Genomic DNA, 27418 nt, shown 5'->3' with positions numbered 1-27418 from the left:
ATTGAACGTTTGAACGTTACGCATGCCACACCCTGCTCACTGTCTAGGTGGTGCCCCCACCCCAGGACGGTTGGGTGTCCGGGAATCTGAGGCATTTGTGATACCATGAGAGATTGATATGTGAAGCCTAATGTATTTTCCGAGTATGTTCTTGAAGACATGAAATACACTGCAGCGATAATGATAAAACGAAAGAAACGATCAAATGCGAACTCGAGCCCCAGTTAGAACTTATCCCTGGCTAAACGAATTCTACAATCGTGTACGCAAATCGGCAAATCAATGCTGATGGAGGGACGAGGACAAGGATGAAAGCCTCTGACCAAGGATGGGTTTGGCATTGGCGAGGTCGACGCTACACTATCTCGGGTTGATGCCCCGCCAGCCTTGCTGCGGGCGAATGACAGATGCGCTTGAACCCCTCAAAAGGTTCAACAGTGATGCACTGCCACGTACCTACTCTGACGTTAGCCTTGCATAGGATTCCGATACATTGGGTTACACAACAGTTGCTGTGTGGTTGCGGAGTATGGTAGTCTCTGGTTCGCACCAGAGAAGCCGACTTTGTTTAACAAGAATTTCTCATTGTCGCTACCATGGTGCGCAAGTCTGAAGGGAACGCTGTCTTTAACGAGTACAAATCGTTCTTCTCCCGTCGTGTGGATCTCGTTTGCGACTATGCCGGCAGCGAAATCTTTCTTGTTGAGTTCGATTCGCTCCTGCTTCAGTGCTTTTCCAATCCAAAGCTTAACTTCGGTAGTAAGTACTTGGAAGCGCTTTCACTAGAATCTGACCAGAGCGTTTATACATTATCCAGATGGCTTTCAACTGCTTCACGCGGTCTACATCGTTGAGAAGTTCCTTCAAGATTTGCTCTCAAGGAGATGTCGGTTTCACATCGTCTGCTTTGATCAGAATGAAGAGCTCTGTGTTCCGCCGAAGGCAGATCGGACGGACTGGCCCAAATATGCGCTGGCTCGATCGGTTATCTTCAGGCATCTGGCGCGCAACTTGAGTTCCGACAACAGAGTCGTGTTTCAACGGTTCACTTCATTTACAGATGACGAGTTTGTGCAGTACCTCAATGAAAGTGGCACTTACTTCGTCATGTGTCACGATGGCGCCATGCCGGACGCCGCAGGGTCAAATCCGGCACTGCGTTCAGACAGCAGACAAGATCTCCGGGCGTGCGAGGAGGCTCAGATGTTACTGCACGAAACGAAAGAATCGGCATCTTCTCTATCTGCTGGATACCTTCAGAAAGTAAGCTTTAGAGCTATGATTCTGTGGTTCATGGGTAATCGGTACAATGTTGCCTTGATCAATGAGTTACACTGTGCAGACAGTAAGGTAAGTCGTCCAGTTTTACTGTCACCTTATATCTCGTTCTAAAAATGTCCCAGGTGATGACCGTGATCTTAGAGTCCTCACGACAACATGGCTGGAGTGGTTTTGACTGTTTATATTGCACCGCAGCTTCTCACATCGTGCCCAACATTGAGAGCCCTCCATTGAACGATTTGAGAGGGATTGTTGAGCTCTCGGAAAGAGACGTGATCACTGTCCTCGTCCTCCGTACAGCGATGCAGCATGGCGCAATATCTGGTGAAGAAGCCTCCGAGTTCCTCCTGCATACTGCTGCACTTCAGTACTTGCCGCTTGCAAACCGGAGGCCGTCGACTACCACGGAGAACACAGCTAAGAACCTTATCCATTCATTCACACGAACTGCAGCTGCCCTACTTCGTAATGAGGGACTGTCTGAGCAGCTCGATGCGCTGAATCTCCCAGTCAACCTTGCAGATTTACTCGATGGGTTCTTGCTTGCCGCTCTGACCCGCGATGCCTGCCTTCGTAACACGCTACTATCTAACACAGCTGTCAAGAAGAAATACGACAGCCTGCTTAAAGCACTCGTTCAGGCCTCCGGGAATGGTGCCGATGGAACACTCCCCGTGAGTATGACCGCTGATGATCAGGTTTCCAACGGCTCGGCCCCGTGTTGCTACTCAGTCCCTAGCAACGACCAGACCGTTCTTTCATTCAGAAACGCCATTTTTGATAAGCACCTTGCTCCAGTCCGCCTGCACCTCAACGAGGTATACTCAGATGGGGCAACACGTGACAATGCCAAGGTCTTCCAAGAACTATCACATTGGCACAACCATAGAAAGGCCCTTGCATCGAAAGCACCGACGCAGAAGCTCGGTTATTTTGCTCGCCGTCGGAACGATTTGTATATGGCTGAAATGCATGCGTATGCTGCCAGCCTTACCAATGCAGCTGGGAAGGTCTTGGAACCTGAAATTATCATCGTGAACCAGAGACTACAGTCATCCAAACCACAAAGGGCTCCGATACTGGATACACCCAACTATTCGCACCGGTTGGATAAAAGAGAGAGTTCTAAAGGTAGTAAGATAACCGGCAAGCCGATGAGGAAGAGTGGGAAGACTTTGGCTCTTGAGGTGGCAGCCGCTATCAAAGCAGCAAAGACTCGGTCCAAAGGAGATATCGACACTGCTTACTGGAAAGTAAAGTGTAAGGAGCTTTGTTCTCAATCCGATCTGCAACTTCGGTACCTCGCAGCCCGCGATTACTCTACGAGATTACATCATGCCAGCTTGTTTCAGCCAGAAGTGGAGCTATACACAGTTGACTGTCTACTCCGGATCTGGTTGGAACGTCACAAAATCACAGGTGTAGATTTTGGTGGCAGCCTTGCAGCTCTGATCTGGGACACTCTTCTGAAGTTATCGAAGACGAAATCAGGAATGACTCCAGAGATTGTAGCTTCCCTAGAAGTGATCCTGAAGGTTCTTAAACTCCCTGCGCTTAGATATGAAGCGGAAGATACCAGCCGGCCACTTGAGTTCATCTGCGTATTCAACATGGCAAAAGGTTCGAGAGCTTCCGTATCTTTCCCCATCAACTTCACCAAATTATCCATCCCAGGCGGCGCAAAAATCTTTCAGTTGGAGTATTGTGGACCGTACCTTGAAAGGGAAGTTGGCTCATCTCTAGATGAACGTGTTCCATTTCGTCCGGATGCGTGGCAGCGCAAGGTTCTCGATGCCATCGATGAGAACCAGTCTTTATTCGTCGTTGCACCAACTAGTGCTGGGAAAACGTTCATCTCCTTCTATGCGATGAAGCAGGTCCTCACGAATGACGATGATGGCGTTGTCGTTTATGTTGCGCCAACCAAAGCGCTCGTCAATCAAATCGCCGCTGAAATCCAAGCACGTTTCTCCAAGTCCTTCAAGCGCCCTGGAAAATCGGTGTGGGCAATTCACACTCGGGACTATCGAATCAACAACGCTACTGGATGTCAAATCTTGGTGACCGTGCCCCACATTCTTCAGATTATGCTACTAGCCCCCTCCAATGCTGAAAAAAAAAACTCTTGGAGTTGCCGAATTAAGCGTATAATATTCGACGAAGTCCATTGCATTGGTCAGGCGGAAGATGGCGTGGTCTGGGAACAGTTGCTGTTACAGTCACCTTGCCCTATCATCGCTCTCTCTGCAACAGTCGGCAATCCGGAGGAGTTCAAAACCTGGCTTGGGTCGACTCAAGAAGCAAATGAAAACAAGCTTGTCACTATTGAGCACCACCACCGATACTCGGACTTACGAAAGTTCATCTACATCCCCCCAAGGAAGTTTTGCTTCTCAGGTCTGCCGGACAGCTCCCCTATTGACACGCCAGGCCTAGACGGGATCGAAGCTTTCGGTTTCGTCCATCCTATTTCAAGTTTAGGTAATAAATCTCGAGGAATACCAAAAGATCTGCACTTGGAGGCTCGGGACTGTCTTTGGCTCTGGCAGACGATGAAAAAGCACGCAACAAAAGAGTATGATGTTCCACCCGACCTCAGTCCAAGCCAGGCTCTTCCGGATGTAATTAAAAAGATCCACATCTTCGAATGGGAGAAAAAACTGAAGGTCAAGCTTCTCGAATGGATGAATCATGGGGGTTCGCCATTTGAGAATGTTCAGCAGGATCTGAGTAAAACGCTGGTTAAGCCCGCAACTCGCAATCTCCTCAGCACGAACCACATTTGCAATGGTGAATGTGATGCCCGGAATGTCAACACTGAGAGCCCTTCCTCGATCATTCTTCCCGCGCTTACCGACCTGCATGTGAAGAATGCCCTTCCAGCGATTGTTTTCAATTATGATCGTGGTCAGTGTGAAAAGCTGATGAGAGACGTGATGAAAGAACTTGAAATGAAGGAGATGGCATGGAAAGAGGCCAATGCTTCATGGAAAGAGAACCTTGCGGCATTTGAAAGCTTTCAGAAAGACCGAAAAGCGATCAAGGCCCGATGCAAGGATGTAAAGAGCACTGGCAAGAATAAAGCCAGGCGTAGAGGCGACAACAAAAGAGAGGATGACGATGAGGAGAGAGTGTCAAGATCGGACCGTGAACGCGAAGCCGGATCTGCAGAGCATAGCAAGTGGGATGGTTTTGATCCTTGTGCCCCAATCGATGGCTTCCATTTCGCCAACGCGCAGAAACTACTGCACTCGGAGCTCGATGTATACAAGCAGCAACTTCGTGATCGAGGCGTCGCAGAATGGCTCGTTAGTGCTCTAAGCCGCGGCATCGGCGTCCATCATGCAGGTATGAATCGGAAATATCGTCAAGTGGTGGAGATTCTTTTCCGTAGAGGCTACCTGCAGGTTGTAATTGCTACGGGCACTCTTGCGCTGGGCATCAACATGCCCTGTAGGACTGTAGTTTTTGCTGGAGACTCTGTCTTTCTTACTGCGCTCAATTTCCGCCAGTGTGCTGGCCGAGCTGGTCGGAGAGGATTTGACCTACTTGGAAATGTCCTATTTCTTGGAATCTCCGTTCAAAGAGTGTTCCGTCTCTTAAGCTCACGACTTCCAGATCTGAACGGACATTTTCCTATCACAACATCGCTGGTCTTGCGGCTAGCCACTTTACTTCATGGCTCAAACAATTCCGACTTCGCCATTCGTACAATCAACTCCATTCTTTCCCAGCCTCGACTCTACCTTGGCTCCCCTAAATCCAAAATGGCTGTACTACATCACTGCCGCTTCTCAATCGAGTATCTTCGACGTCAATCCTTACTTGATGTTAATGGATCGCCAATTAACTTTGCCGGATGTGTCTCTCACTTATACTACGCTGAAAACTCCGCCTGGGCCTTTCACGTTCTCCTCAGTTCGGGCTACTTCCACGACCTCTGCCAGGATGTCGATTCCAATCCCCATCGGGTTTGTTTAGCAGTTATGCTTGTGTTATCGCACATCTTCGGTCGGCAACAATGCAAACGTGCCGATGAGGAGTTTATCAATGAGATCGTGAAGCGGTCTTCGTCGATTGTTTTCCTACCACCGTTGCCGAAGAAAGCGGAAAAGACGCTCCGAGCTCACAACAAGGAAACTTTAGCGATCTTCCGCACTTATGTCAGGACTTTCGCGGATCAGCATCTGAAGGATCTGGACGATGCGTTGCCACTGAGTGAAATGCGGATTGGTCGGTCGGATGAGCAACTCAACATAACACCAAGTGCAAATCGTCAGCATACAGTTCTTCGCTCCCCCTTCGTCTCACTTTCAGGCCACAATGATGAATTTGATAGTATCTCCGATCTATGTGATACTGTACGTTCTGGTATCTTTTTGGAGGAAGCTGTTGTGCCATACTTGCCTATCCGTCCGGAATCAACAGTATCACTCAACGCATACTTGTACGACTTCTACAAGCATGGCGATTTGAATGCCCTAGAGAGAGCAAACAAGATTCGCAGGTCTGATATCTGGTTTCTCTTGAATGGTATGTGTCTCTCCTATATTGACGGGTTTTCACCAATAAATATCTAGATTTTTCTCTTGTCCTCGCAACGATCATAACAAGTCTGACTAACTTAACGAGACCTTCCCTCACGTCAGAGGCGGACATGGTTGATTTGATGGGCAGAGGCGATGCGCAAGAGGAGTCCGAGGACGATAACCCGCTTGTCAAGTTGAGTGACTACGCAGGACAGCAGGGCGATGATCCAGCCACAACCAACGTTTGGGCCCCACTTGGTGTTTGGGACGATGAAGACGATGAGACGGATGAGGGGGACGATTTCAACAATGCGAATATGCGCCTACTAAAAGTGTTGAAGGCTTTCCAGAGTGTAAAGGTGGCTTTTGATGGAAAATTCAAGCAGACGTGGGCTTAGACTTATTCTCTCCTTCAACTTGACAATACGACGTTCCCTGCCACATGATATCCATACTATTCGACATACTCATAGTCTAAGATACGGCAGTAACGACACTCAGTACTCCATGCAAGGTACGTAGGCCCCATGTTGTTAACTTCGCAGGTCGGTGTCGTTAGTTTCCCACAGGCCGATACACTTCAAACTTAGATATGTTCATTAAAGCATCAACTTGCACCATTCAAAAAGATTGCATCCCAACATTCCTTGTGGTTGAAGGTGTTAGGATTACCTGTAATTTTTAGGGTGAGGTTGGCGAGACTGCAAGGTAGCTCAACCCGCTCGCTGCGTGCACGGACGAATTCTTTTGACATGTGATTGGTTGAAAAAAAGATGACGTCGTCTGGCGGGATCGGCGGGTACGGCGGGGTCAGCGGGTAGATGAGGAACGGGTCTGCCTTCACTAGTGCTAGCGGTCGCCTCTTTACCACCAGTTTCGCAATCATACATATATCCGTACGTACCCCTATGGGATAAGAGTGCCGTTCAAATCAAAGCTACCATTAACACTCCGCTGACAGGGTAAGCAGGAAGGCGTACTGTTCTCGGTGCGAACGGAAGTTCGCCTCACAACAAGCAATACACCAGCATCACGATGATTCCGCTAGCCACAATCGGTGTGAAACCTGTGGTTTTGATGGATCGACTGAGGACAAGTTGCTTGGCCATTATCGAAAGACAAAGCACCGAGCTGTGTGCCAGGGCTGCGATGATGTGGAAGGGATGGCGTGGGTCGCTGGATTACTGCAGTATTTGAAACACCTGAAAGAAGAGTTTTTTTGCCAGGCTTGTGAGACGCATTTTAAAAGCCCCAGCAACCTCCATCGCGTGCGTAGAGAACTCATGCTTTTGTGTCAACGTTAACACAAGTTCTAGCGTAAGATGGTGCATTTAGAACGATCGATCGAATGCTACGGCTGCTACAGGAAGTTTACAACCTATCCTGCAATGATCTTACACTTGGAGTCCGGCTCATGTCCATTCGAGATCCAAATTTTCGATCTGAACGAGTCCGCTACCATATGTTCCCAGTGGAAGGCTTATCGAGATGAAGACTATCGAGATGAACTACTCAATCGTGACGATCAACAATCTGAGTACAGTGAGACGGTTTATCCATTCAGATGTCCCGGGTGCGACATAGGCTTCACAAGGATATCGGGTCTATTCCAAAACGTGTTTAGCAAAGCATGCAACCAGGTCTTGTACGCAGGAAAGATAGGCAAGTTGATCAAGTGGCTGGAAAATCGTCATAACCTTGATGGAGAGTAAGCAAGTAGAAACACATGGCTTAAAGAAGTACGACTGAATAACCTGTGTTGTGAATTGACCTTTGGGTAAATACTGCCTCAGGTCCTGACAGTAACAGATGCAGCGTCCATGCGACCCGTGCGGACAGGATATCAACGCCAAGGCTGACTTGTGGTGATGCATTCCCAACGTAATTGGCGGAAGAAAGTAGCGATTCATCAGCGTGTGACGTGGTACACAGTTGCGGGGAACAACACTAGTAGATAGAAGAATACATTTCCCCAGATAGCAGCATATTGTCTTTGGCTTCTTTGATTCTTCTGCACTCCCAGTCTATTCCGATCTCTTCCCCACAACACCCTGTCGCTTGGCACTTCAAGATGGCATCAGCTTGCGCAAGCTGCGGAGTGGACAAAGCAATAATGCGATGTGGAGGCTGCCTAGATGTGCCAGAATACAACCGAGGCGATGCAACATGTACCATGTATTGTAACCGGACATGCCAAACCCAGCACTGGCCGCAGCATAAAGCACACTGCTGTGCCCTCGGTCGACGAACCACACTTCTCCGAGCAGCGCAAATATTCAAAGCAACTCTGTTGACATACAGAGAAGTCCGATACGATGTTGACCTGGAAAAAATTGAACAACAGGACGGCGCTCTCTGCCTATATCAGCATCTACGATCTATGTCAACACGGACAAAGTTTGTTCGCTTTCCGGCACATCTCACTACCAACCCTGAACATAGAGAAGCCGCTCTGCTGAACAATCAATGCACACTGGCAATGGCGCTATTAGGCCCTTTGGTCCGGAAATTGCTTAAAGGTGCAACATATTCTTACTACAGTAACGTATAGTAGACCTTGTTATTAAGCATCCAACAGGACTAGCTTCTACGATCGAGATACTAGATGTTCACATTGGAAAACCACGTTTTTCTACAAAACTCGTTCCAGGACCGGACGCTAGCGCAGTCCCGCACACCGTGTTGAAAGTGCGACTGCGTTCGACAAGCGAAACATGGATACTCGACGCGGCGGGCAGCCAGTATGGGTTCAGAGATGTGCTTGTTCCGTATAACAAGTACATTGCAGACAAATCGTGCCAAATCGTGAGTGCGCCTGCCACGTACGATTCGACGGAGACAAAAGACTTGGACTACTATGCGACGCTTGCATTCATGAATAGGACAAGGGCACAGCGAGAGGATCTGCGTGCAGAGCGGAGAGCTCGGCTACATTTTGCTAGGTTCATTGATCAGGGCGCCGAGGAAAATTTACTCAAAGGGTCTTCTGCAGAGTGGAAGGATGAATTTGACACGTTCGTTGCTGCGTTGCAGGCGCATCTGCTGAAAATTACTTCATGAGGTGTCTCAGTAATCTCAATAGCCAAATCCCTCAGAATGGATGTATCTAACACTAGTAACTATCTGGCCATTACAACGCTATAATTCCACTACCGTAGTATTGCTTCGATGTTTAGGAAAATAGTGATCCTGTCTGGATGATATTACCGAAGCTCATAGAGCCCTTGAAGAGCGGCAATGCGTTGACAACCGAAGATCATCTTCCAGGATCTGCCACTTTCTTTCCCCCGGCAGCATCTTAGCGCGGTTTGTATTGACACACTCATGCCCACCATAAGCAGTTTGCAATTCGGCAGTGCATTTCTGAAACTGGGTTTTGGTAGTTGACTCGACAAACACCAACAACCACTATCAGAATTGTCTCAATCGATTCCTACATCTGCTCCAGGTACGACTTCTCTAACGACCTGTATATATGTGCCGATTTCAGCACCTGCTCCGCTACCGCCACCCACATCTTTTCGTTCGGCCCCGCCTGTAGCAATCGCTGTGTCAGTCATCATGACTCCGTCTCCTGTCTGGCGACCTCCAACACTAGGTGAGTTTCTAGCTGATATTGGAGATCGACGATCTCAACCCGTTCTATATTAGCGCAATGATATAATGTCAGCTACCAACCATTTGGCTCAATGTGTTGTTTGGGAAACGTTTCCCAAGGACTTGATTGCTGGAGAAAAAGATCGGATATTATCGTTGGGTTAGAAGTGCCGAGAAGTTCACAACCTCAAGTTCGCTTCATCAAAGTTTCGATACGGTCAAGAAAACAGATTTGTGTGAGGACCTTGGCTTTTGGACTGCCCTCTTGCACAGAATCGCCATCGGACGAATCGATGATAGCGCAGTAGTGGCTCTCACGCGCCAAGGTTCTGGCGAATGACTGGTTGAGATTCTGCACGACAGCACGAATGCGTTTCTGATAGCCGGCGTCAGTCTTGGCGTCGCTGAAGAAGCGTCGTTATATATTCTATCCACAGCGGCTTTAGTCAGGCACTGGAATGTTTGACCAAGAATGAGCAGATACAGGCGTTGCTCTTCAACACTAGCTCGAGGTAGGCCAAGGTGCGGAAGGGCAAGCTACATCGATGGTGCACGCCGCAACTCACTCAAGACGAGAGCAAATTGCAGCTGTATATTCAGGGCTGCTTTAAATGCACTTGTGAAGCCTCGTTACTTCCAGCATACCGGACTCCACTTGTGGATCGCTCACACCGGGGAAAGTCAGCAAGGGCATGAGTTCTTCAACCTTAATTCTGGCCTATGGATTAATCGCGTTGCCAACAAGGTGGCCTTCTTGAAACTGGCTAATAGTGACGAAGACAATTCTTCCTGAGCTATAGACCTTCTATGCTGCATGACGAGAGTGTAGCACTTCGACATGTACGGAACTATTTAGGATGTAATGTGAAGAAAACTCTCCTGGCCGTCGCTCCGTACTACCGAGCTCGCGGACTCATTATTGCTACTAACCCTTGTTGATGTTGGTCTGTCTAATGTTGAACTACTCGACTGTACTTGAATGCGTTCACTGCAATTGGTCACCGGTATGGAACAGATCCGCAATATCCTCCTATCTGTGTCGTCTCCCGCTCGGTACGGTCCCTCATGCGAGCTTTCGGATGGAACAAAGTCATCACGCGAGCCATGGATGATGCTTATCACCGCATCCTGATTCTGGAATGGCGGAGCCTCTTTTATGAGGTCCAACGAGTATTTGACTCTCCATGCTACTGTATGGGAAATGTACCGGTCTTTAACAGGCAGGGACCTGCATGCATAGATTCCGGCGTGAGTTGTCTCGGCACACTAATCATTACCATGCCGTGGAGTTCGCATAGACCGCACGGGCAAGAGCTTTAGAGTACGCAATCGTGCTTATTCCTTTATGACTATACTGTATCGTGGGTTTTTGTAGAACATGAGCTGCAAAGATACCAACGAACGAGTAATTCGGGATGTTACTCCAGGGTTCACTTTACACACATTCATTGCGGGTCGACGCACTCTCTGCAAACGGCAGAACAAATGCTCGAAGTCCGCTGGACCGGCCTCTTGTGAGGTGGGAGCATTCTGCTGAGCCCCATTGCCTGTTGACCCTGCAAGCATTTGCGATTTGTGTCATTGGGGGATAGAAATTTTCGTGCAGGAGAATTGAAGCAGATAATACTCTCTATACACGCCTGAGATCATGCTCCTGCAGAGCGAGGACATTTCCCAGCCACCTGTGATCAAGAGCCTTCTTCTGCTAGTTTAACAGTGATTACTCGTGCCAGCGACTTGACAATTATTCTACTGCGTACAGCTGTTGTGTTGAAGGCTTTGGCGTTTTTCAGTAACAGGATGAACATCATCGAAGCGACCAACCAGGTGGTGCCCATCTGCTCGAGTAGACGGAGCCCGAGCGAGGGGCCTTTCTTCGATGGGCTCTCGCGCGACCCAGGAGCAGCATATCTGCTAAGACCACGTGCGCGCTCCGACAGGCATGCAGGACTGTTTCTGGGTCGCGGCGCACATATGCGGCCTACGGAAGTGCCCAATATCCTACCCTCCAGCGCTTTACCCCCTAAGCTGTATAAGTCGCGTACCTGCACCCCCTTCTTAGAAGGTTCTGCTTCTCTAATGGCATATCTCGCCATGCTTGAATATAAACGAGGTCGAGACAGGCTTCTGTCGAGCCACAACAGCGCACCGCCAGCACCAGCAGCTATTGACCTCAGGACCGCCAGCCACAAAGGCTCGACGTTAGCGATCGAAGCTACACAAGGCCGAGTGCAAGCGGCAAAGAAGAAATCAACACCAAGTCTCTCTCAAGTGGTAGAAGAACTGACGCAGAAGAACGGGCAGCTCAGGGCTAAACTGTACCACCATCAGGGGAAGCATGCGGCTACTCTGTACCTGCAACAGAAGACCGAGCCAGTGGTTGCATCTCTTCCACACGCAATTGACAACTTCCAGAGGCTTGAGGCGGAGCTATGGGACGATGTCGCCAATCACGACCAGTAATGTGTCCATACATACAGTCTCTTGTTTGGAGGGCTAATTACATGTATAGCCTATATTAGACGTAGACCTAGATAATGTTGTAACCGTTGGTCTGTTCTACTCCTGTTGGTGCCGCTATCGCTCTTGTGTCCACTCCGTCCCTCTACAAATCCCGCGATTGTAGCAAAATCCAGCAACAACTGGCGGTAATTAAAAGTACCTCGACTGCGGCTGTGGAATCAAGCGCATTTGTGTGCAAAGGCGAGACCTTTCTGTCGACTAGAGGTGGCGCACGAATGCGGCTATATTACGCTACGTTCGCTTGTCTACACGGCCGATCTCCGCAGAACGTGCTCGCAGCGTCATTAAGGTATATCCCTGGATCATGGGTCGCACCCTGTGGTGGGACGGATTGCAGGTACTTTGAGATTGAGCGACTCTAGTCCTCCGAGCGCATCGGATTAATCTACAGCCTTTTGTCAAAAGTTACTCAGCCTACTGTAGACTATTATCGTCTCTTAATATACCAAACATGCGCCTTGAAAACCCTTTAGATTGACAGACAGGCTTTATCTGGACCTCATAATGTTGCTACACGAGCAAGAAGTCACTATCAGCCTTGTGGCGATTGTCGCGCGCTTGTTTATGCGTAGTTACTACCCTAGTTGGTACTTGATATCGAAGCATCTTCCTAATGCGGACCTACCCGCACTGATAATACGAGTAGCGTCTTATTTCCTCTAAGCCAAGCTGCTGGCTCTTGTGGCTGTGTAGCCTTATTTTGGTGCTAACACAAATGATTGTAAGCAATAACACCAACATATCTGCAAGTAAGCACATCCACTAAGAGCATGACTGAGCATTTAGTACTGTCCTTAACTAATGAGTTATGTAAGATGATCTTATGCTGGTAAATAGGTCTTTGAATCCCCTAAAACTCTTTTGTTTATGGATAGACATAGTGTGATAGGCTAGGCCCTGATTGTATAAACTACATACTGGACCTGCACACATGATTGCAGAACACAGCTTAGCACCAAGCTTTATCTTATACGAGAAGAGACAAACTCTTCTTTCTTCTCTTTCTTTCTGCTTCTGTAGTATGGGACGTACGCATACTCGTGTTTCGATCCTATGCCAGAGGACGGCACAGCAATAAGTACTAGCCAACTAAACCCCTGGCTCCTCTCCTGAAGGAACGACAAGTGGATAAAGACAGAACACACAAAGTAGTCACGTAACTGCTTGTTAACGAGCATAACATACTTAACTACCTGTCAACAAGTATAGTACAATATGCTCGTCTATAATCACCCTCCTGTATTTTATTAGACTAACCCTAGTTGCTCATCAATAAGCATTATATCTACTCAGTATTTAGATTACAGAATTACAACCCCTATAGTTTGTGTTTAACCTTATTAATTAACTTTTCTATAAAAATATCTTAACCCTGCTCTTAAAGTAGAGAGTATACTCTGTACTACTTATTACAGGCCCTAGTTACTAATGTCAGGACACGGCTCTGACCCACTGTGCCAGGCAAACCTCCAAAAGGTATCAACGCTCACTCAGATAGTGAGCCTGTGGCCAGAACAGTACTTAATTGCCATACCAGGTCAGAGGTGGACCCCACTGCCACAGGCCGGAGGCTGAGAGGCTAAGTCATTGCCAGAGCCTGACAACTAAGGTTTATAACTAGGCAACTACCTTCTTAAGAACCTCTATAACTTTACTTGTCCCTAAGATCTAATTAGATAATAACTTTTAGACTTTATCTAAAGTGTTAAACTTGATATTTTAAACACCCCTATGTCAGATAATATGCTTAATATGCAAAGATAATAATAAAGGTGATTAATTAATAATTATCTGTCTTAATAGCTAATTTTATGTGTGTGTGTCGCTAGCCCCTAAGTTAACCAAGGTTAACCCTAACCCCCCTAACTTGGTTCAGCAAGGTTAGTTATCTGACACACCCCCTTAGCTTTAAGGCCCTATTAAAGCTGGACATAATTAGCTCTTATTGTACCTCTAGGTCAGTAAGCTTTTAGTTAAGTAATTCTATCTAGGTGTTAGCTAGCTTTCTTCGTTTAGTATGTTTCTCTAGTCCTAGCTGCCTTAGAAAGGTTAACTACTTACTTACAGGCAGAGCCTTTGTAAGTCTGTTAGCTAACATCTTAATAAATAGGACATAGGTTACTATTATAGTGCCTTTATTTACCTCTTATTATAGCTAGTAGTTGTAAATGTCTACATATTGTAGTTTAGTTTAAAGTTTTAAGACTTCCTTATTAATTAATTAGATAGTCTAGGTATTATTATATTAAATAGTAATTGTTAATTATAAGAGGTATATACTAAGTTCTAACAATAGTTATAAGATAAAGATAGCTTCCTTAGCTACCTGTGCTAGGGCAAGTAGCTCTACTTTAGTTGTTAATGTAGTAACTGTGTCTTATTTATTAGCTCTCTAGGTAATAAGTCCTCTATATAGTTTAATAGTATATATTTAGGAGCTCTTCCTGTTAAGGGTATTATTAGCAAATAATGCATTACTAGCAACTACTAGGTGCCTGTTGCCTCTAAAGGTAAGGGATAGGTCTTATGTTCCTTATAGGTATAATAGTACTTAATCTACTACGTTATAGTGCTGCTGTCTAGGGTTAGTTAGAAACTATGCCAGCCTAGATATAGCAAAGGCAATGTTAGGCCTAGTAGTGACCGCAGTATAGAGGAGAGATCTAATCTTTCTCTAGTATTTGTTAATTTCTAATACTGCAGCTTCCCCTTTATTTAGTAGAAGCTTAATACTTAATATTAGTGTGTTATGTTATATGTCTGTCTTATCTACTAGAGAGCTAATTTTATTAATGTATAACGCCTGTAAGAGAAGGATCCTTAGGTTGTCTTAATCTTAGGTTATCTCTACTCCTAGGAACTATTGCAGATTGTTTCCTCCTGTAACAGAGTATTTGTTAGTAATATAGCTAAGGGCATTATCTGCCTTATATTTTCTAGTTAGGTAATAAGCTATAATAATATTATCTATATAGAAGAAGATAGTAACTCTATTCTTAAGTAAGTAGTAGGGTTTATAGGGAATAACTATAAATCTATAGCTTATTAGAGTAGATGTAAATTCCTTCTACTAGAGGAGTAGAGAGATTCTTAGTTTATATAGTGCCTTGTGTAGCTATAGGACTATGCCTAGTTTCTAATACCTATATAGCATCCTTATATAGACTTCTCTATTAATTAATATATAAATAAAAGCGTTTATAATATTAAACTACTTAAGTTCTAGGTTATATGCTGCTAAAATTGCTATAAGCATTCTAAAGGACCTGCTAGCTAGTGTTGCTGCGTAGGTATCTTTAGAAGTAATATTTTATTACTAGTTACCTTAGACTACTAGTTGCGCCTTATATTTAAGTAGGTAGTAGTTCTTATTAAGCTTGTACGTGTATACCTACATACAATTAAGTATCTAGTGTCCTATTACCTTAGTCTTTGTTAGGGGTACTTTAGACTATAACTTTATGTTCTAATAGCTGCTAAGGTGTTCTTACTTAGCTTCTTTAAACTATTTATAAAGCAGGTAGTCCTTTAGGTTTAATTATGCTGTTAGCTCTAGTAGGAGTTAGCTTTAATAAGGCTTAAGCCCCTTTATTAGCATTTGTTTTAACCTAGCCTTATTAATATTATTTCCCTAATATGTGCCTATACATCTGCCTTATATACCAGCTATAAATGCAGCTTTCTACAGGATAGTTTATAAAGTTCCTTAAGCTTACGCTAGCGTTAATTCTAACTAATTAGCAGTTAACCAGTGCCACCTGCCAGCTCCTAATTAGCTGTCACCTCTTACTAACTAGGATAACAATAACATATTTATCAACAGCGCAACTAGTAGCAGAGTTAGAGGGGGAGTTAGATATATATATCTAGCTTTCTGTCTATTATTATATCCTAGTTAATCTTCTGTTGTATTTAAGTGTGTAATAGTGTTGTCCTTATAGAATGACTAGATTTTAGCCTTATTTTAGGGTAGAGGCAGAAGCTCTACGCTTCTTATCTATATTACTATCTCTTTAAGAGTGCTGTGCATAAGGTTGCCTATTAGGTTCTAAGTCTAGCTACTAAAGACAGTATCCTTATTAAAGATCACATCTCTTATGCTAATAACATTTGCTAAAGTAGGAATCTATATCTAATATATGTTTAAGGATTAGTACCCTACTAGGTATCCTACCTATACTCTTAGGTCTAGTTACTAGAGTTATAATTTTCCTTAAAGGGTGTTACTTATAAGAGTAAAGGCTTTACATCTATATACTTTTAGATATGCCTAGTTTACTTTCCTGCTTTATATATTTAAGCTAGCTAGTTAAGCTATATAGGTAAAGAACACATTATAGGGTATTTTCTAGTTATTTAATAACCTTAGTGTTTAGTTGTGTAGGTACACTACTGCCCTTACAATCTCTAGCTACATTTCCTATAGTAGGTTTGCGTCCAATCTTATAGTGCGTGCCTTATCTTTTATTACACCCCCTAAGCGTTTAGCACCTCTGTTCTGTGCTTAGGTGTCTAGTGTAGAAGGCTTAAGCCTAATTAATTATGCAGCGCACTATTGCAATACTTCTAGTTTTATTGTAGTAATTTTACTATTACACTTAATTACCTTAACCTAGATCTTATATTGTTTTAACAGGAATTATATAAGAGTGTCTAGGAAGTAGATAATTATCTTTTCTAGTTAATTATCTTTAAAATAGAAGTCCTAGAGGAAGCTAGATTGCCTGTTAACAGCAAGCAATTAGCTCTTTTTCTTAGTAAAACTTCCTTCTTTATATAAGTAGAAGTTAATTACTATGCATTCTTCTAGTCCTTTATTGCTTATTTGTAGTGTTTAACTAATTTGCCTCTTAGTCTTAGCCTGTCTGTAAGCATCACATTAGACTGTAGTAATACCCCTAACTCTTACCCCCTAAGATTGTTAGATAAGGTGTTTAATAGTAGCAGCTCTAGGGTGCCCTATTTACTTGTGCTATAGCAGAGTAGTAGCAGTCTTAGGCATTTAGCTTTATGTTAATTATATTACAAACGCTGTTTATAGCTGTTCCCTAAGTACCTATTATCTATATTATTTATCTAAGGATGTAATAGCTGTGTTGTCTACTTATCTAAGCTAAGTTAGATCTCCTTTTGTGTCCTACTAGATGCCCTGTTAACGTAGTTGTTAAAAAGAGATAAGGTTGCAAAGTATGTCTAGGCACTATGCTACGTTATGTAGTTTAAGAGTAGTTAGTTAGCTTGTGTTTAATAGATAGAGATAGACAGTGCTATATCCCTATATCTATACCTAGGAGTTTCCTACCTATAGGTAGTTATTTAATATAGGTAGAGTAAGGTCTTGTATCTAGTCCTTGTTATTTGTAATGTAGATTGTTAATCCTAAGTTAAGGATAAAGGAGTTCCTAAGAGGGTAGCTTAGTAGCTCTATATTATATAATTCTTTAACTAGACTTATATTAATTACTAATATCTTCTATCCCTATAGTTATCCTAGAGGTGCCTCTAGTGTTTAGGATATCTTAATAGCTAGTGTCTTAGTACAAGCTTGTTTTGCAGATCTAACCTAATCTTAAAGGTTAGTATTTTGTTCTATCCTAAATTGTACTATCTTAGCAATTCTATTAGGTAGGGTAAACTATTCTAGTGCTTTATCTTTATAGATATAGTAGCAATCTTCTAGTCTATAGCATTGTCTACAAGCAGGGGATTTTGCTTCTCTAGCTGCTGCTGTATCCCCTCTTAGGGACTGCTTAGATGTAGTTATTTAACTAATATTCTGTTTTTAACAAGGTCTTCCCTAACTCCCCTATGTAGTAGAAGTGGATAATACATCTTTAACAACATAAGAAGCGTCTCTGTTAGTGTCTAGGGTAGATTTACTACTAGTAGTAAGAGTTAAGTTGTTCCCTGTAGTAAAGGCGCTTCTTTACTATCTCCCCTTAGGGTAGTACTTACTTATATACTCTTAGAAGCGTTTTATTATTTCTTTATAAGTTATATTTTGTTCTTATCTACTATAGTCCTAGAATATTATTACCTAAGTTAGCGCTATTTTTATTAGTAAATCTAAGAAGTCTTAGATTGTGTCTTGTATATTGTATAATTTAGTAACACCCTTAGTTTTAGTATTAGTTGCAGCATAATTATACTTAAGGAGCTAGGTATCCTAGCTCCTAGGTTGTCTTATTAGTTTAAGGGCTGCTAGGTATTAGTAGCGTGCGCGCAATTATTCTTCTTTAGCATTAATACTAACTATATATTTAAGGCTAATAAGCCATATATAAATTAATTTACCTAGTTAGTAGCAGTTCTTTATAAGGTAAGGTAATACTAAGCTTTAGATAAACATTACTACCTTATCTAGGTTAGTTTGTTTCTTAGAGTAGTTTCTATCCGCTATCTTATAGGATTTAAGGCAGCTCTTCTAATAGTTATTCTCTTCCTTCTATGCTTTTAGGCTGTTAGCTAATAGTTTAGATAGGATTTCTAGAAGCTAAGGGTTTCCTTGTCTACTATTGCTAAGGGCTAGCCTCCTCTTATAGTTAGTAATGTCTAGGGCGTTAGGTACTTGTAGCTTAGTCCTTAGAGGGATAGTCTAATTTAGGTCTATCTTCTCCTATACGTCTAGAGAGGCGCAGTAGGTCTGTAGTTAATATAACTAAGGTGTGTAGGTTATATAATCTACAAGAATTATTATTAAATTACGCATTATTAATAGCAACATATTAAAAGGGTATTTTTAGTAGTGTTAGTAAGACTCTTTATTGTTAGATAATATACTTAATATGCAAAGATAATAATAAAAGTAATTAATTAATAATTATCTGTCTTAATGGCTAATTTTATGTGTGTGTGTCGCTAGCCCCTGAGTTAACCAAGGTTAACCCCAATCCCCCAACTTGGTTTGGCAAGGTCGGTTATCTGACACCCTAAGATAAGTACTACTACAGGATCTTGCGCTACCCCTAGCAACTCTACATCTACTAATGTTAGCATAGATAACCTTCGTCGCGAAGAGGATTATGAGGGTCCAATTCTCAATACACATTGCCAGGCCAGCGTCACTTCAGAAGCGGCAAGTGGAGACTGCCAGGTCGGGGAAGGTATTATATTAAAAAGTTTGACGTATACTGCGACAGTGTGGAAAGAAATCGTGGCGTGGATTCGAGGGACAGATTCTAGGGACGTGTAAAGGTGGCATTGCATAATTTCTGAGCCAGTTCTTTTGTCTGAGGAACAGCGGAAAAAAAGTTTACGACGGTTGTTGCAACATTACAGAATTTTGTTCATTTTCCTATTGGAACTCTGGTGATTCACATGTATTCAAGCTACTTGATGACTGGGTCGCGTATACGATCTTGGATAAGGTTCTCAACCTTTGAACACGAGTACAAACGACATTCACAAACCCTCCACAACCCCCTTACTGCAAGGACATCCGTTCAATAGATGCACTGGAAGCATTTTTGCTAATATTTGCTGCTTAGCTATTCGAAAATGCTGTTCCATATCTTGTTACTGTTCTTCTCCATGAACAGTATGTGTCCGCTTCCATGAATATCAACCTTTCTAAGTTCCAGGTGACTAGCTTTGGCGCAGCCGGCCTGTTCCAAAAACTCTACCGTACAATAATCATAGGGCGCATGATAACTAGCTTTACCCGTGACCGTGAGGATATGCAGAGGTGCCAGGCTGAGCAGCTTGCGAGGGGCCGGGTCCTGAGTTTGCAAGATGCAAGGAAAACTTGCGTTGCTGCCGTTATAGCCCGGTGGCGTGACCACCTGCCTCACAAGATCTGTCAAAGGATTGCTCACCGGAGGCGAGTAGCTGAAAGGAATATCTGTCAAGCCCCATTGACGAGATGAGGCAGTCCCAAAAATCGACTCCTGAAAGGGCGGGCCTGTTGATTCCAGCAGAATGAGACCCTTGGTGAGACTCGGACAGGCATCCGCAATCAGCAAAGGCATCAGCCCTCCTTGACTATGGCCCAGGAGCCACACAGGACTGCCAATCGAATCAAGAAGCTTGGCTCTGGCGAGCTGTACTGTTTCCTGTTGGTATGTAGCGTTGGAGATGACTTAGACGTTAGAGTAGAACGTGTTGAATATCAGATCTCCCATGGTGCCTGTTCCCGGCCATTGCTTATGAAGCTTGGCTTGAGGCCACAGATCATACCGCTCCGGTGAAGTAAAACGTTGCTGAATGACTTTAGCCGGGTATGTTGATGGTGCCTGTGCGCCTATGCGAGGCGCCCAGGTCGACTGTCCGCGAAAGGTCTGGTCGACGATGTAAATAGTATGACCCGCATCAAGGAAGTGTGAGGTCCACGATTTTTCACCGTCTGACTTGTTCAGAAAGTTCGTCCCGGTCTGGCCCTGGCCATGGATCAGAACAGTGGGGCTCGCTCTATCGTGTTTAGGTGCAAGAGGCGATATCTTTTCCACATACATATGGTCTCTGAAGATGTAACCCCTATTACTATTCTCGCTATAGTCGCCACCAACATAGAAGTATGTCCGAATTGCTGCAATCTCAGGGCCAGTTTGCCGTGCATGCTGTGCGCAGGCTAGGCCTGTAAAGAGGGCTAGAAGACTTAGAAATATCATAGCTGCTAGAACAAAATGTGTAGATGCAGGAGGTCCTAACTTCAAACTTTTTTGTCGGGAAAGATATGGCAGTGTACCACTCGGTCCATGTTATCAGCTGTAGGCTAGCGTTAAGCTCACAACTCATCATCCTTTACAGTCTTAGATATGTTGATCTGCAATCCAAGGTTGCACAACCATTAATTTTAACCCAAGACCTTTAACGGTCTAGTACTTAATTTTAAGAAAGCTGCCTCAGCTCTTACCTATAGATCTAATATCTCTTTTCAGTATTAAGATTAAGATACTAGCACCAAATCAAGTATGTACACATAAACATGATACATAGGCCTATTTATACAACTAGCCACCTGTTATAGTAAGTATCGTCGCTTGTTCCACAATGTTCGTGGCAGCTTAAGGATCTACCAATATTAGGATTATTTCCGTGCAAACCACTACAATATATTTATTATCTAGCTATAGGATTCCTGTGTCACAGACGCAGGTAGTTACCTTTTCCCTCTCATCTCCAGTTGTCGACCCTTCTGTGTTTGTGGAATGATTCCCAGCTGAATCAACCCAAACATCACTAGTAAATTCACGCGATTATTCAACGCGATATCAACATGCGTTTCTCGTTCTCCCAAGTTGCAATTCTTGCAGCCTCGGCACTGACATTAACGCCTACCTCAGGCCTGGCCAGAGGCGTCTCACGAGCTGGCAAGGCGTGGAGCTCATACCTTCAGAGAATTTTACATCGGCTCCCGCAGCTACAAGCACTCGAGCGCAACCGTCAAGCTTATCGGCTTCAAAATGATCAAGATACCGGAGGCCGATGTCGACCGCTTTGCAGAGGCCTAGCACCCCAACTTTGAGGAACTGCAGCGTCTTGAGCGCCACTTCTACGATGCGGCCAGCCGGGAGCTCTGAATCTATTTCCTGGTTGAGAACGCCCTTGTAGAGCACGGCTCCCGCATGGTTGAGGCCAACGAGCTTGAGGAGTTCGAGATGGACTGGCTCGACAGTGACTGCGCCGTCGTCACCGCTACCAGACGGACCATATCCAAGATATAAACGCCAACATCATCAAAGACGGGGGTTTCTTTCTTTCGGAGAGGGTGCTGCCGCACTACCACGTTAAGAATGTCTTTGTCAACAACTTTGGATACAAGGACTTGCACGACCACAACGACCATGACCACGACCACGGCCATGACTTGGCGAAACGCTGCGAGAACGATGAGTGTCCGAGTCAGGGATGTGTTAATAACTGCGGAGGCGTCAACCGCAGTACAAAATTTAGTATCAGTAATGGGAGGTGTCCCATGCGAAAATATGTCTGCATTGATTTCAACGGATGGTCCGTCCCGATTTCCGGCTGCAGTCGTGGAACCTTTTGACGAAAGCAACGTGGTCATCAAGTAGTGGTCCAGATAAGGGGGCTGTCGTGACATCTATGGCATGTGTGTCTCGAGTTAATAGAACAAAGCGTGTCACTGATTGTCATACCTAGATTTAGGCAAATGTTATCATTAGGACAACGAGTTTTATTTAGGCTTGACAGGCCACGACATCGTTGGATGCGTGAGCATTCGCCTAGTTGAATAAGATCGGCCCCCTAGTGTTCGGCCACCCCTAGTGCTCGGCCACCTAACACAACGCGTTACTCTGTTTTTGACGCTCTATACTCTCAACGCCACGCTATTAAAATAGATCCCTGTAAAGTGGCTATACAATCTACTATTACTAATCTTAATTCTAGTGTTTTTATAAGCTAACAGCAGGCTGCTAAGGCCTATAGCGTCCCCTAATTAACAATCTAAGAGCGCCTTAACAGTTGCCAACCTAACGCAATAGCTTATTATTAACAGCAGTAATTAACTCTAGAATAAGAGCAATTTCTAGTAGATTAGATACTTAAAGAGGACTTATGCGTACAGCCACCCTCCCATCTACGCGTATAAGAAATAGCTACCCTTATCCTCTATATAAACAGTAACTACAAGCTACTTAGGCATAAATAGGTAACCTAATTTATTATGCATAACCTACACGTTACCTTTATAGTTAGCTGAAAGATTAAGAGCGTAAGGACTACAGCAGCTAACTATAAGACTATACGCGTGTTTCTAGAGTTGTTTAAGCGTATATAGATTAAGCTAGGTATATAATATAAGAATATATAGAATATAGATAAGACTAGGGTAGGCCTTAGGGTATATAGCAACTCCTGTGTAGTTACTAGCTTATTAAAGAAGAAGGCTTATGTTAAATCTCTAGAGGATTATAAGTAGGTGTCTATTATTAAGTCTATCTTAGCTATTAGTAAGAAGCTTTAATACCTAGTTATCTTTAAAGGCAAGCATCTACAACCTATGTAGTTCCTAGCATAAGGGGTACCTAATTAGCTCTATACAACGTTAGAGAATAGATAGACATTAAATGCTATTAGATCTAAGTAGTTAAAGCAGATTTTTCTGCCTTAAACTACACCTTAACCTGGCTACTAGCAGCTACTTATACTAAATAGCTACAGCTCTTATACCCTAATAGACTTTATATAGCTCTGTAAGCAGAGTAAGGTCTATCTCCTATACCTCCCACCTTATACATTACACATCCTCTAGCTACTAGATCTAGCTCTATTCTTAGTACTTAAATCTTGTTACCGTAGCAGGATCTAAGCCTTCTTAGCACTTAATAACGTAGCACCTATTAAGAAGAAGCGCTTTGTTACATTATATAATAAGGTAAGAGATAAGGGACTATCTAAGAGAGTTATACAAGCTAGGTAGAAGGCTGCTAGCCTCTGCCTATACAACTGTTGAGTTTCACACTTTAGACAAAGTCTGTAAGTGATCGTTTGATTAGGTCTCAGGGATAAGTACGTGTAGGGGTTCTCGAAGGGGTAGTTGTCTAGTTAAAGACTGTGGTAACTAGGGGTTGCAAGGAAGAGTATAGAGTAGACAATCTGTTTCGCAAGCAGGGTTAAGATATTCTAATAACAAAGTTAATTAACAAAGTTAAATACAAACCTTAAGGGTTGTGTTTCTGTAATCTATATACTAAGGAGATATAATGCTTATTAATAAGTAACTAGAGTTAGTCTAATAAAATGCATAAGGGTGCTTATAGACAAGCATATTGTACTATACTTATTAATAAGTAGTTACGTATATTATGCTTGTTAACAAGTAGTTATGTAACAACCCTAGGTATTCTGTCTTTCTCCACTTGTTGTTCCTTTAGGAGGAAGTCAAGGGTTTGGTTGGATGATACTTATTGCTGTGCCGCTCCTTCTGCACAGGATTGTAACAACAACATAGACCTTATACTACTTTTATCTTAAGTATTAGACTAGCCTATTACTTCTCTACTATCTACTTAAGCCTTAGATAATATGTTTGCTACGCCTTAGAGCTTACAAGCCTTATATAAGGCTTAGCAGCTTATTCTATTAGAATCTTATTTATAGAGCACACGCCTAATACTTAGCAAGGTAGGCAAGGCTATTGCTAGAGCTAACACCTACGCAGCTTGGCTAGAATCTAAAAATTAGCGCCTTAAGTATTAATTAGATAGTGCTACTATTACTTACTTAAGAAAGCAAGTTTATATTAATCTAAATAAGCGCTATAGCAACGTTAAGGCGATTAAGGCTGCTATAGATTAGGCAGCAGCATTACAAGCTAAGCAGGCATTATAGCAAGGAGAAGACAAAGCTAAAAAGGTAGTAGTAGCAGTAGTAGCTCTTACGCTTCAGTCTATGTGTACAGAGTAGCAATTGTAATTATTGTTATTAAAAAATCACAACTTAAAATAGTAAAGCTTACTTGGGTGAGGTGGCCAAACACTAGGGGTGGCCGAACACTAGGGGGCCGATCTTACGAAGTTCGTTCTTAGTGGTCGAACGTTCTTAGTCCGTGCGCGCCAAGCCTAGGTAAGTGACAGCGCGCTTGCCATTTCCCAGCCACCCTCAACTGCGACCTCACCATCACCAACACCAACTCGACGGTCGTTCGTCGCATTTACGATTTCTCTCATATACCGATCGCGCCTTCGCTCTCCCTTCCACTTGTTGCGCGTATCGAGTACTCGACTTAGGCCCATCATCCTTGCGAACCTCACAAGGCCGCTGGCGGTAAAGGTGGGCGACTCTACCTCCGACGGTACTGCGCATCTGCCGGCTGCCATCAGCGGGGTGGGCTTTCGATTGTTTTACTAGGATCGCGTACCTGGTGTCAGCAGTGCACGCGGTGCACGCCGAGTCAAGGCTGCTCCAAAGCCTGGGTGGGCGGGTTCCCTTGCGCATCCCGACATCGACAGGTTCCTTCGCTGCGGTCGCGTCAAGGGGGATTTAGTAAGTACAGGCGTGCTTTTGGATAGCTAATAGTATGAACTTGAACTGCAAGGTCAATGCGCTTGCCTATCCTGCATCGGACCTCTCGAACCCCGTCTCGCCGTGCCAGTGCTCCGTTATCTTCAGGTGTGATGATGCTTCCAAGCAGGCAACTGTCTTGCTCGTATTGAGGCTACCCTCAATTTGTAACACACAGGTCTTCGTCCTGCAGTACGATGCTGACAGCCTGCTCTCTGGCACCGTTAGCCTCAGCAGCGGCAACAAGCTTCTCCCCCGGCCGCAGTTGGACGATCTCCTGCGCGACAAGGTCAACAAGCACTTCGACATCAAAACCCTCGCTTTGAGCATCCAGAAACCATGTCCTCTCTGGTGCACGGATGCACAATCCTTCAGCCCCAACCCTAAATACGAGCAGGCCTTCCGTCAGTTCGTGGACCTTGCCAGATCAACCACAATACACATCGTCTTCGATTATAAGCATATACGCAAAGAGCACCAGGGCGGATTCAGGGCTTTCTGCAAGGCTGCCAAAGGCCTGGTCGGGTATCCGGTGGAGGAGTCTCTCAAGAAACAAAAGCTAAGGAAGACGAGCTGGGAGATCTTTGGTCCCGTCGACGCGGTCGAGGCGCCGCCTCCTTACGACACTTCCAGCGCTCGTAAGAGGCCAAGGCAGGGTGAGTGTTGTAGCTACCTACAGCCTTGACTGAGTGCCTAACGTGCGTAGCAAGCCCCACGTCACCTAGGCAGTCGCCGAAACGCTTCGCACCCCAGTCACCGACCGAATCGCACTCATCTGAGAGGACTGTTCCCTTTAGTCCAGTTACAGCAGCTGAGGCTCTTGCAAGGGCGCTCAGAAAAGCTTCGCCTGGGTTTGATTTCCAGACTGAAGCGATCAACGCCGCGGTCAGCAAGCAGCTTCCGGCACATCTTGAGAGCATCCAGACTGCAGTGATCAACGCCGCGATTAAGGAACAGCTTACCGCTCATCTTGACAAAGCTCTGCAGTCTGAGGCGATGAACACCGCGATCGCCAAACACTTAGACACAGTCCTCCCAACCCTTCTCCCAACTATACTTGACATTTTGCTTACTGGCGCACCGAAGACCACCCCCGGCTCCCCTGCCACCTCCTTCACCTCCATGGACTCGCACGGCAACCGTCACCCAAAACTGCCATCCCTGACACCCTTGAGCAAAAAACTTATCCCACACCTCCGCACCCATCTCGCTGGGCAGTTCCGGCAGTACCAGGCTCAGCAGCTGCAGGACTTTGAGAAATTGGTGACCAAAACGCTCGAGCAGCTTGAGGACGCCGCCTATGACGTACGTGCGCGTGAAACAGCGGAGTTCATGGGCGAGATGGAGGAGCACAAGGCCGAGGTGAGTCTCCTGAAAAGGGACACTATTCAAGACCTCTGGCGTGAAACCGAGGAGGTGTTGGCGAGGGGTAAGGAGGAGGGTTGGGCGCTAGGGGAAGACATCAATGAGCGGCTGTCGGAGCTGTGCGATAAAATTGAAAGGGTGAAGAGGGTACGGTTAAGGAAGATGGTCGCGAGCGAGGTAAGCAGGCAGAAGCAGAGAAAGAGAGGTGTACCAAGGGGTGTGGGGAGGGGGCTGGCTAGCAACGACCAGAGGTTGTTAGGGAGGATGAGGGAGGCCGAGGATGTAGAATGGTGTGATTGCTGAAGTGAAGGGTTCGACCACAAGGTCATAAGCGCGGTGCTGCAAAGCTTCCTTTCACATAGAGCTATATACACTATCTATAGCAAAATACTTTCCAGATCCGTCAAATTCAAGTCCAGCAGCGGCGTCCCCATACGTATCCATAGATAGGCACTCTCCACTTGAGGAATACGACGGAACGCTGTATGCTGCTCATTGGCTGATCGCTATAGTCGCGCTGGAGTAAACTCATACTGAAGTTTCGAGCCTTGATAAAAATTACGAGAGGGCTATACAAAAACTAAAGCAGCTTTAGTCAGTCCGTCTGTTGTTCTCGGTATGTGCCGTCAAATAGCTTGGTGTGTAGAGGCTTCTTGGTAAGTCTTCCTTGGGCAAATTCATCAGGTACAGAAGCGCAAAAACACTGCTGTCTCCAAAAAGGCCGCATTCGCCGGCTAATTCAGTAAGAGTATCCATTTCGCATGACGGCAATGAAGCGCTAGGACATGCGTTGTACGCGGGTTGTTCGTTCAGCGACAGTGATCCCCCGGCGGACAGCACGCACTGAAATCGCACTTATGCGTCATGGTAGATATAGGAAGTCAGAGAACTGATATCTTCGATTTGTACAGTTTTTTTTTTTTTTTTTTTCGATATCTTCTGGGTTTTCTCCAAAAAGAATTGCAGTTCTCGCAGAACGTCCTGACCCGCACAGTTGAATTACCCTTTGCCTGGTTGCTTGGATTGTTAGATGACTCAAAAAGCATCGAACACCAGGAAATTTCTACCTTGTGTGTACTTTGTCTCTTCTCTAAGTGAATTCTGTAAAGATAGTACATGCTAGAAGCGCCATGGCTCATAGGTGAGTACTGATTTGC

At 44.7% G+C, this 27418-nt stretch overlaps 3 protein-coding genes across 3 annotated transcripts, besides 20 other annotated features; all 3 read left to right on the top strand.

Annotated features, from left to right (window-relative positions):
- Positions 1-1394: 1394 nt before the first annotated feature.
- On the top strand, positions 1395-5861 carry EKO05_0001778 (RNA helicase; the record flags this gene model as incomplete). The annotated part of the gene is made up of 1 exon (XM_038937337.2): positions 1395-5861. One exon carries the CDS (start codon positions 1395-1397, stop codon positions 5859-5861), a length of 4467 nt encoding a protein of 1488 aa, XP_038802536.2.
- Positions 5862-6973: 1112 nt separating this feature from the next.
- EKO05_0001777 (uncharacterized protein) lies at positions 6974-7522 on the top strand (the record flags this gene model as incomplete). The annotated part of the gene is made up of 2 exons (XM_059635751.1): positions 6974-7078; positions 7127-7522. 2 exons carry the CDS (start codon positions 6974-6976, stop codon positions 7520-7522), a joined length of 501 nt encoding a protein of 166 aa, XP_059491734.1.
- Positions 7523-12971: 5449 nt separating this feature from the next.
- Positions 12972-13351: a mobile genetic element.
- Positions 13352-13363: 12 nt separating this feature from the next.
- Positions 13364-13513: a dispersed repeat.
- Positions 13514-13572: 59 nt separating this feature from the next.
- Positions 13573-13672: a mobile genetic element.
- Positions 13644-13647: a direct repeat.
- Positions 13648-13829: a long terminal repeat.
- Positions 13648-18863: a mobile genetic element.
- Positions 13663-18791: a mobile genetic element.
- Positions 14143-14196: a tandem repeat.
- Positions 18684-18863: a long terminal repeat.
- Positions 18724-18754: a tandem repeat.
- Positions 18792-18848: a dispersed repeat.
- Positions 18858-18931: a mobile genetic element.
- Positions 18864-18867: a direct repeat.
- A 2765-nt stretch (positions 18932-21696) lies between the features above and the next one.
- Positions 21697-21735: a tandem repeat.
- Positions 21736-22124: 389 nt separating this feature from the next.
- Positions 22125-23340: a dispersed repeat.
- Positions 23341-23353: 13 nt separating this feature from the next.
- Positions 23354-23838: a mobile genetic element.
- Positions 23839-24400: a dispersed repeat.
- Positions 24249-24267: a tandem repeat.
- Positions 24401-24489: 89 nt separating the features above from the next.
- Positions 24490-24524: a tandem repeat.
- A 388-nt stretch (positions 24525-24912) lies between these two features.
- Positions 24913-26564, top strand: EKO05_0001776 (uncharacterized protein; the record flags this gene model as incomplete). Its single annotated transcript, XM_038937442.1, has 2 exons — positions 24913-25552; positions 25603-26564. The coding sequence occupies 2 exons, from the start codon at positions 24913-24915 to the stop codon at positions 26562-26564; spliced, it is 1602 nt and encodes a 533-aa protein (XP_038802533.1).
- Positions 26565-27172: 608 nt separating this feature from the next.
- Positions 27173-27191: a tandem repeat.
- Positions 27192-27418: the final 227 nt, after the last annotated feature.

Source organism: Ascochyta rabiei, chromosome 2, assembly GCF_004011695.2.
Source record: "Ascochyta rabiei chromosome 2, complete sequence".
NCBI lineage: Eukaryota > Fungi > Ascomycota > Dothideomycetes > Pleosporales > Didymellaceae > Ascochyta > Ascochyta rabiei.
The sequence above is the reverse complement of the archived record's forward strand: the minus strand, read 5'-3'. Positions and strand labels throughout refer to the sequence as shown.